Source organism: Gallus gallus, chromosome 30 (assembly GCF_016699485.2).
Source record: "Gallus gallus isolate bGalGal1 chromosome 30, bGalGal1.mat.broiler.GRCg7b, whole genome shotgun sequence".
NCBI lineage: Eukaryota > Metazoa > Chordata > Aves > Galliformes > Phasianidae > Gallus > Gallus gallus.
This window is the reverse complement of record NC_052561.1, coordinates 41,042-50,290: the sequence shown is the minus strand read 5'-3', so window position 1 is coordinate 50,290 and position 9,249 is coordinate 41,042. Positions and strand designations below refer to the sequence as shown.

At 58.8% G+C, this 9,249-nt stretch overlaps 1 protein-coding gene across 1 annotated transcript; it reads left to right on the top strand.

The window, feature by feature from the left end:
• The first annotated feature begins 384 nt into the window (after nucleotides 1-384).
• CDC37 (cell division cycle 37) lies at nucleotides 385-8,965 on the top strand. The gene is made up of 8 exons (NM_204694.2): nucleotides 385-585; nucleotides 2,152-2,445; nucleotides 2,776-2,881; nucleotides 4,612-4,727; nucleotides 5,938-6,060; nucleotides 6,172-6,354; nucleotides 8,267-8,338; nucleotides 8,474-8,965. The coding sequence occupies exons 1-8, from the start codon at nucleotides 484-486 to the stop codon at nucleotides 8,657-8,659; spliced, it is 1,182 nt and encodes a 393-aa protein (NP_990025.2). The 5' UTR covers nucleotides 385-483; the 3' UTR covers nucleotides 8,660-8,965.
• Nucleotides 8,966-9,249: the final 284 nt, after the last annotated feature.

Sequence of the window (9,249 nt, the reverse complement as noted above, 5' to 3'; positions counted from 1 at the left end):
CCCCTCCTGTTCGATCATGGAAATAGGGGGCAGAGACCCCCATGGGTCACCCCACAATGGGATGAGGACACCCCCCCCGCCCCCACGATGGCAGTGTCCCCATACCCCCATACCCCCACATCCATACCACATACCCCCAATACCCCCTACCCCATAACCATACCCCACCATTGCACCCCCATATTCCTACATCCCACACCCCCACCCCCACTCCCGTTGCTCCCCACATCCCTTTGCCCCCACAGCCCCTCACTCAATTTTCCGACTCCTGTCCCTTTAAATCCGCCGCCATCTTTCTCTCGCCTTCGCTCACCGGGCGCTCCATTACGCGTGCGCGCACCCCCCCCCCAACAGCGTCGCAACAGGAAGTGCGTCACAAATCGCGACCGGAAGTGGGCGCGCCGTGCGCTGGAGGTTTCCAGAAGCGGCCGAGAGCGGCGGACGGGCGCGGGGGGGGCGGTTTAGGAGGGGTGCGGTTCCGCTATGGTGGATTACAGCGTCTGGGACCACATCGAGGTGTCGGACGATGAGGACGAGACGCACCCCAACATCGACACCGCCTCCCTCTTCCGATGGCGGCACCAGGTGGGGCGCGGCCCGGCCTCAGGGCCCGGCTCTGCTCGTAGGCCCCGTTGCCATGGCGACCGCGACCCCCTCCCCGTTGCCATGGCGATGCCCCCCTTCCCCCCGCTGCCCCTTTTTCCCCTCGCCCCCCCCGCGCCGTCCCCGTGGGGATGCAGCGTCCCCGTTGCTATGCTTACCGGTGCCCACCCCCCCCAAGGGCCCATAGCCCCACCTCAGCGCCCCCCAGCTTTGTTGGGGGGGGCCTCATCCGCTTCCCAGCCCCGTCCTCATGGGAGACCCCATTTTGTCCCCCCCTTCCCTTCCCTTCCCTTCCCTTCCCTTCCCTTCCCTTCCCTTCCCTTCCCTTCCCTTCCCTTCCCTTCCCTTCCCTTCCCTTCCCTTCCCTTCCCTTCCCTTCCCTTCCCTTCCCTTCCCAGAGCTGTCCCCATGGAGATCTCCACTCCTTCCCCAGGGTTGGTCCCCTTTGGAGTTTTCAGCCCCCTCCCCGCGGGGGTCCCCAGGACAGTTCCCCCCCCCACCCCCATCCCACGGCTGTCCCCATCTCATCCTCGTTGAGGGCTCAGTCCCATCCCCGCAGCTGTCCCCGTGCTGTCCCCATTGGGACCCCCCTTCCCAGTCCCGTCTCCATGGGGGTGTCCCTCCATCCCTGTCCCCGTAGGGGTCCTCATCCCATCCCCTCGGGGGTTCCTGAGGCCCTCCCCACGGGGGACCCCGTCCTCTCCCCATCCCAGACCCCGTGTGGTCCCCCAGAGTTGTCCCCGTGCTGTCCCCATCTTCTCCCCATTCTGTCCCCACAGAGGTCCCCACCCCCTCCCCGGGGCTGTCCCCGTGGGAGTCCCCATCCTATCCTTATGGTGGTCCCCAACGTTTCCCTATGGGGGTCTCCGTGGTGGTCCGCATCCCCTCCCCAGGGCTGTCCCCATGGGAGTCCCCATCCTATCCTTATGGTGGTCCCCAACGTCTCCCTATGGGGATCTCCATGGTGGTCCCCATCCCTTCCTCAGAGCTGCCCCCGTGGGGATTGCCATCTCTCCAGAGCTGTCCCCATCCCTATGGGGGTCACCACCCCCTCCTCAGAGCTGTCTCCATCCCTATGGGGGTCACCACCCCCTCCTCAGAGCTGTCCCCATCCCTGTGGGGGTCACCACCCCCTCTTCAGAGCTGTCCCCATCCCTATGGGGGTCACCACCCCCTCCTCAGAGTTGTCCCCATCCCATTCTCATCGTGGTCCCCATCCTCTCCCTATGGGGGTCTCCGTGGTGGTCCGCATCCCCTCCCCAGGGCTGTCCCCACGGGGGTCACCATCCCCTTCCCAGAGTTGCCTTCCAGAACAGGCTTTGGGGTCCCCCCTTCCCACCTTGGGGGGAGGGAAAGGGGGCTGACCCCCCACCCCCATTTTTCCCTGCTCAGTCATCCTTGCTCGGCGTCAGAGCTGCCCCTACTGCATGCACTGGGATGGGGAGGTTGGAGGGGGGGGGGGGGGATGTTTGCTCCTTGCTCCCCACCCCCCAAAGCCCCAAAAACATGAGACAACCCCCCCCCCCCCACACACACACACACTTCCAGGCCCGCGTGGAGAGGATGGAGCAGTTCCAGAAAGAGAAAGAAGAGCTGGACAAGGGCTGCAGGGAATGCAAGAGGAAACTCGCCGAGTGCCAGAAGAAACTGAAAGAGTTGGAGGTGGCGGAGCCCGGGGGGGGATCCGGGGGGGTCCGGGGGGAGAGGGAGAGGCTGCAGGCGGAGGCGCAGCAGCTGCGCCACGAGGAGAGGAACTGGGAGAGCAAAATGGAGGAGCTGCGCAAGAAGGAGAAGAATATGCCCTGGAACGTCGACACGCTGAGCAAGGACGGCTTCAGCAAGGTGGGTGGGGGGAGGGATGTACGCCCCCCCCCCCCTCCCCATGTCTTGGGGTTGTCCCCCCATTGCTGCCCCGTTGGGTCTTCTCCATTGGGTGGCTGCCCCCCCCGTCCCCATTGGTGCCCTCATTGGGCTCGTATTGGGTCTCCTCCCCCCTTTGGGTTCCCTCCCCACCCCATTGGGTGTGCCCCCATTGGGGTCACATTGGGTCCTCTTTGTTTGGTGTACCCCCATTGGCTGTCCCCTCCTCTCGTTGGGTCCCCCCCCCTCATGGGTGCCCACATCGGGGTCACATTGTGTGTCCCCCCCCCCGTTCCCCCCCCCCCCCCGCAGAGCGTTTTCAACGTGAAGGCAGAGGAGAAGGAGGAGACGGAGGAGCAGAAGGAGCAGAAGCACAAAACCTTCGTGGAGCGCCACGAGAAGCAGATCAAGCACTTTGGTGAGGGGGGGCCGCCCCACACCCCGCCCCACACCCCCCAGCCTGGGGGTCCTACCCCACACCCTGCCCCAAACCCCTCCATGCACCCCCCCCAACCTGGGGGTCCCTCCCACCACACACGTTTCCCTACTACTGTCCAGGGGGGGTTGTTGTGGTTTTATTTTGGAGGGCTGGTCTCTCTCTCCTTTGGAGGACCGATCTCTATTTCCTTTTGGAGGACCAATTTCTCTCCTTTGGAGGACCGATCTCTCTCTCCTTTGGAGGACCAATCTCTCTCTCCTTTGGAGGACCGATCTCTCTCTCCTTTGGAGGACCGATCTCTCTTCCCTTTTGGAGGACCGATCTCTCTTCCCTTTTGGAGGACCGATCTCTCTTCCCTTTTGGAGGACTGATCTTTCTCTCCTTTGGAGGACCGATCTCTCTCTCCTTTTGGAGGACTGATCTCTCTCCTTTGGAGGACCGATCTTTCTCTCCTTTGGAGGACCGATCTCTCTCCTTTTGGAGGACTGATCTCTCTCCTTTGGAGGACCGATCTTTCTCTCCTTTGGAGGACCGATCTCTCTCTCCTTTGGAGGATCGATCTCACTCCTTTGGAGGACCGATCTCTCTCTCCTTTTGGAGGACTGATCTCTCTCTCCTTTGGAGGACTGATCTCTCTCTCCTTTGGAGGACCGATCTCACTCCTTTGGAGGACCGATCTCTCTTCCCTTTTGGAGGACCGATCTCTCTTCCCTTTTGGAGGACCGATCTCTCTTCCCTTTGGGAGGACTGATCTTTCTCTCCTTTGGAGGACCGATCTCTCTCTCCTTTGGAGGACCGATCTCTCTCTCCTTTGGAGGACTGATCTCTCTTCCCTTTTGGAGGACTGATCTCTCTCTCCTTTGGAGGGCTGATCTCTCTCTCCTTTTGGAGGACTGATCTCTCTCCTTTGGAGGACTGATCTCTCTCCTATGGAGGACCGATCTCTCTCTCCTTTTGGAGGACCGATCTTTCTCTCCTTTGGAGGACTGATCTCTCTCCTATGGAGGACCGATCTCTCTCTCCTTTGGAGGACTGATCTCTCTCCTTTGGAGGACCGATCTCTCTCTCCTTTTGGAGGACCGATCTTTCTCTCCTTTTGAAGGACTGATCTCTCTCTCCTTTGGAGGACCGATCTCTCTCTCCTTTGGAGGACTGATGTCTCTCTCCTTTGGAGGACCGATCTCTCTCTCCTTTTGGAGGACCGATCTCTCTCTCCTTTTGGAGGACTGATCTCTCTCTCCTTTTGGAGGACCGATCTCTCTGCTATGGAGGACTGATCTCTCCTTTTGGAGGTCTGATCTCTCCTTTGGAGGACTGATGTCTCTCTCCTTTGGAGGACTGATCTCTCTCTCCTTTTGGAGGACCGATCTCTGTCCTTTGGAGGACTGATGTCTCTCTCCTTTTGGAGGACTGATCTCTCTCTCCTTTTGGAGGACTGATGTCTCTCTCCTTTTGGAGGACCGATCTCTCTCTCCTTTTGGAGGACTGATCTCTCTCCTTTGGAGGACTGATCTCTCTCTCCTTTGGAGGACCAATTTCTCTCTCCTTTTGGAGGACCGATCTCTCTCCTTTGGAGGACCGATCTCTCTTTCTCTGGGCTGCAATTGTTCCTTTTTGAGGTCTGATCTCTTTTTAGGGTCCATTCCCTGTGTTTGGGGGATGATGTCTCATTTTGGACCCCCCCCCCCCCCCCCCCCCCCCCTTTCCAGGCATGCTGCGGCGCTGGGACGACAGCCAGAAGTACCTCTCGGACAACCCACACCTCGTTTGCGAGGAGACTGCTAATTACCTGGTCATCTGGTGCATCGACCTGGAGGTGGAGGAGGTCTGGACGCCCCCCCCCCCCCCCAATGCCCCTTTTTGGGGCGTTCTGTGTCCCTTCTCTGTGATTTGGGGCTTTCTTTTTGGGGGGAGGGGGGGCGGATCCATTCCAGGCTCTTTTGAGGACTTTGGGGTTTTCTTTTGGGGTCTCCTTTTGGGGTTCCCTTTGGGGTCATTTTGGTTCCTTTTGGTATCTCCTTTTGGGGTTCATTTGAGGGTTGCTTCAGTTGCTTTTGGGGTTTCCTTTTGGGATTCCTTTATGCAGTTCCCTTTGGGTTCCTTTTGGTATCCCCTTTTGTTATCTCCTTTTGGGTCTCCATTTGAGGTCTCCATTTGAGGTCTCATTTTGGGTCTTCTTTTGGGTCTCCTTTGGGGTCTTTTTGGTTCCTTCTAAGTTCCTTTTGGGGCTCATTTGAGGGTTGCTTCGGTCGCTTTTGGGGTTTCCTTTTGGGATTCCTTTATGCAGTTCCCTTTGGGTTCCTTTTGGTATCTCCTTTTGGTGTCTCCTTTTGGGTCTCCATTTGAGGTCTCCTTTTGGGTCTCCTTTGGGGTCATTTTGGTTCCTTTTGGTATCTCCTTTTGGGGTTCATTTGAGGGTTGCTTTGGTCGCTTTTGGGGTTTCCTTTCGGGATTCCTTTATGGAGTTCCCTTTGGGTTCCTTTTGGTGTCTCCTTTTGGTATCTCCTTTTGGGTCTCCTTTTGGGTCTCCTTTGGGGTCTTTTTGGTTCCTTTTCGGCTCCTTTTGGGGTTCATTTGAGGGTTGCTTTGGTCGCTTTTGGGGTTTCCTTTTGGGGTTTCCTTTTGGGGTTTCCTTTTGGGGTTTCCTTTTGGGGTTTCCTTTTGGGATTCCTTTATGGAGTTCCCTTTGGGTTCCTTTTGGTATCCCCTTTTGGTGTCTCCTTTTGGATCTCCATTTGAGGTATCCTTTTGGGTCTCCTTTTGGGTCTTTTCGGCTCCTTTTCGGCTCCTTTTGGGGTTCATTTGAGGGTTGCTTCGGTCGCTTTTGGGGTTTCCTTTTGGGGTTTCCTTTTGGGATTCCTTTATGGAGTTCCCTTTGGGTTCCTTTTGGTATCTCCTTTTGGGTCTCCATTTGAGGTCTCCATTTGAGGTCTCCTTTCGGGTCTCCTTTTCGGGTCCTTTTGATCTGCCTTCGGGGTCTCCATTTGGGGTTCCCTTTTGTAGTCCTGACCCCCCCCTCCCCGTTCCCCCCACAGAAGCAGGCTCTGATGGAGCAGGTCGCCCACCAGACCATCGTCATGCAGTTCATCCTGGAGTTGGCCAAGAGCCTCAAGGTGGATCCGCGCGCGTGCTTCCGTCAGTTCTTCACCAAAATCAAGGTGGGCCTCACCCCCAAAACCCCCCCAAAACCCCCCTAAAACCCCCCGAAACCCCCCCGGAACCCCCACAGGAGGGGATTCCCACCCAAACCGGCCCTCCCCGCCCCACAGACCGCCGACCAGCAGTACATGGAGGGCTTCAACGATGAGTTGGAGGCCTTCAAGGAGCGCGTGCGCGGCCGGGCCAAGGCGCGCATCGAGAGGGCCATGCGGGAGTACGAGGAGGAGGAGCGGCAGAAGCGCCTGGGGCCCGGCGGCCTCGACCCCGTCGACGTCTACGAGTCCCTCCCACCCGTGAGTGCCGTCATCTGGGGGTCGAACCCCCCACTTCTCGGGGTCATACCCCCCATTTCTTGGGATCAAAACCCCACTTCTTGGGATCAAACCCCCAATTTTGGGCTCAACCCCCCCCTTTTTGGGGTCAACCCCCACTTTTCAGGGTCAAACCCCCACTTCTCAGGGTCAACCCCCCACTTTGGGCTCTAACCCCCCCCTTTTTGGGATCAACCTCCACCTTTTTGGGGTCGAACCCCCCCATTTTGGGCTCTAACCCCCCCCCTTTTTGGGGTCAACCCCCCCCTTTTTGGGCTCAACCCCCACCTTTTTGGGGTCGAACTCCACTTTTTGGGGTCGAACCCCCACTTTTTTGGGGTCAACCCCCCCCTTTATTGGGCTCAACCCCCCCCTTTTTGGGCTCAACCCCCACCTTTTTGGGGTCGAACTCCACTTTTTGGGGTCGAACCCCCACTTTTGGGGGACAAACCCCCACTTTTTTGGGACCAAACCCCCACTTCCTAGGGTCAAACCCCCACTTTTTGGGCTCTAATCCCCACTTTTTGGGCTCTAACCCCCCACTTTGGGCTCTAACCCCCCCTTTATGGGGTCAAACCCCACTTTTTGGGGACAAACCCCCCACTTCTTGGGGTCAAAGTCCCAATTTTTGGGATCAAACTCCCACTTTTGGGGCTCAGCCACCCCCTTTTTGGGGTCAAACCCCCACTTTTCGGGGTCAACCCCCCACTTCTTGGGCTCAACCCCCCACTTCTTGGGGTCAAACCCCCACTTCTTGGGATCAAACCCCCACCTTCTGGGGTCAACCCCCACCTTCTGGGGTCAAACCCCCACTTTCTGGGGTCAAACCCCACCTTTTTGGGGACAACCCCCACTTTTGGGGGGTCAACTTCCCCCTTTATGGGGCCAAACCGCGCTTTTTGGCGACAAACCCCCACTTTTTGGGCTCAACCCCCTCTTTTTGGGCTCAAACCCCCACTTTTCGGGCTCAACCCCCCACTTCTTGGGCTCAACACCCCACTTCTTCGGATCAAACCCCCCTTTCTGGGCTCAACCACCCCCCTTTTAGGCGTCAAACCCCACTTTTTGGGGACAAACCCCCACTTTTTGGGATCAACCCCCCACTTTTATGATCAAACCCCCACTTTTTGGGGTTTTCTGTGTTCAGAGCTGTTGGCCATAACCCCGTAGAGGCCCACAGTTGACGAGCGTGGCCATTTTGGGGAGGAATTCCCAATTTCAGTGAGTTTTTTGTGCATTTTGACCCATTGCTGTGACCCCATTGACATCTATGAGTCCCTCCTGCCCGTGAGCGCGGCGATTTTGGGGTCAAATCCCCCTTTTTGGGGGTTAACCCCCCCTTTTTGGGTCGAACCCCCACTTTTGGGGGATAAACGCCCCCTTCTTGGGGTCAAACCCCCAATTTAGGTGTCAAACCCCACTTTTTGGGGTCAAACACCCACTTTTTGGGCTCAATCCTCTCTTTTTGGGATCAACCCCTCTCTTTTTGGGCTCAATACCCCACTTTTTGGGGACAAACCTCGACTTTTTGGGATCAAGCCCCCAATTTCTGGGATCAAATCCCCCCTTTTTGGGGTTTCCTCTATTGTGAGCCGTTGGCCACGACCCCACGGAGGTCACTGAGTCTCCGTGTCCCGCGAATACGGTCCTTTTGGGGTGAAATCCCCACTCTTTGGGGTTTCCCATATTCGGAGGCGTTCCTTTAGGAGCTCCCTGAGGAGTACACGTTGTGAAGGTGGCACTTTTTTAGGGGGAGAAATACCCATTTGCAGTGATTTTTCCACTAATTTGAGCCATTGGCCGTAACCCCATCAACACCACCCCCCTCCCCCCCCCCCCTACATCCACTCTGTGCGCCCCACATCACCCCCCCACCCCAAACTCTGCCCCACAGGAGCTGCAGAAATGCTTTGACGCCAAAGACGTGCAGATGCTGCAGGACACCATCAGCCGAATGGACCCCACTGTGAGCGCCCCCCCGGCCACCCCCCCCCCATAAACCCACAACTACCCCCTTCCCCCCCCCCCCCCATTAACACCCCCCCCCCCCATTAACCCCCCCCCTTTTTATTAACCCCCCCCCCATTTGTTGTTGCTGCAGGAGGCCAAATACCACATGCAGCGCTGCATCGATTCGGGGCTGTGGGTCCCCAACGCCAAAGCGGCAGCTGAGGGTGGGGGGCAGGGGGGGGCGCACGGCCAGCCGGGGGGGGCCGACTCTGAAGCACTCTATGAGGAAATCCCCAAAGAGAGTGGGGAGGAAGAGGGGGGGGAGGGGAAGGCCTGAGGGCCCCCCCACCCCCCTTCAGTGACCCCATCCCCACTCACCCCCCCCCCCTCCCCCCACTCCCGCACCCCGGGGCGGGGGGCACAACGCGCTCTCTTACCCCCCCCCCCCCCCATGCTTTGCCCACTTTTTGGGGGGACACACACACGTGTGGGGAGGGGGGGGGGGAGATGGGTGGCTCTTTTTGGGGGTGGGACCCCCCCCAGTTGTGGGGCTCGGGGGGGTGGGGGGTCCCAGGGCTGCTGCTGCCCCCCACCCCCCCCCCCCTCCCCACCCCCCAACTCAGCACCAATAAAGTGATGGAAGCGATGGGAGTGCGACCCTCTTTGTGGAGTTGTCAGCCCCATTCACAGCTGCGCCGCCCCATAGCAATATCTGCCCCATAGCGCCGCCACTGCCAGCCCCATAGCCACCATTGCCAGCCCCATAGCGCCGCCATTGCCGGCCCCATAGATTCCTGGAGCCACCACCACCCCATAGATCTCCTGAGCCGCCGCCCCATAGCGCCCCACCCCCAGCCCCACAGATCCTCAGCACCATCGCCCCACATCGCTCCCCGGCCCCACAGCAACACTGCGCCACAGTGGCTG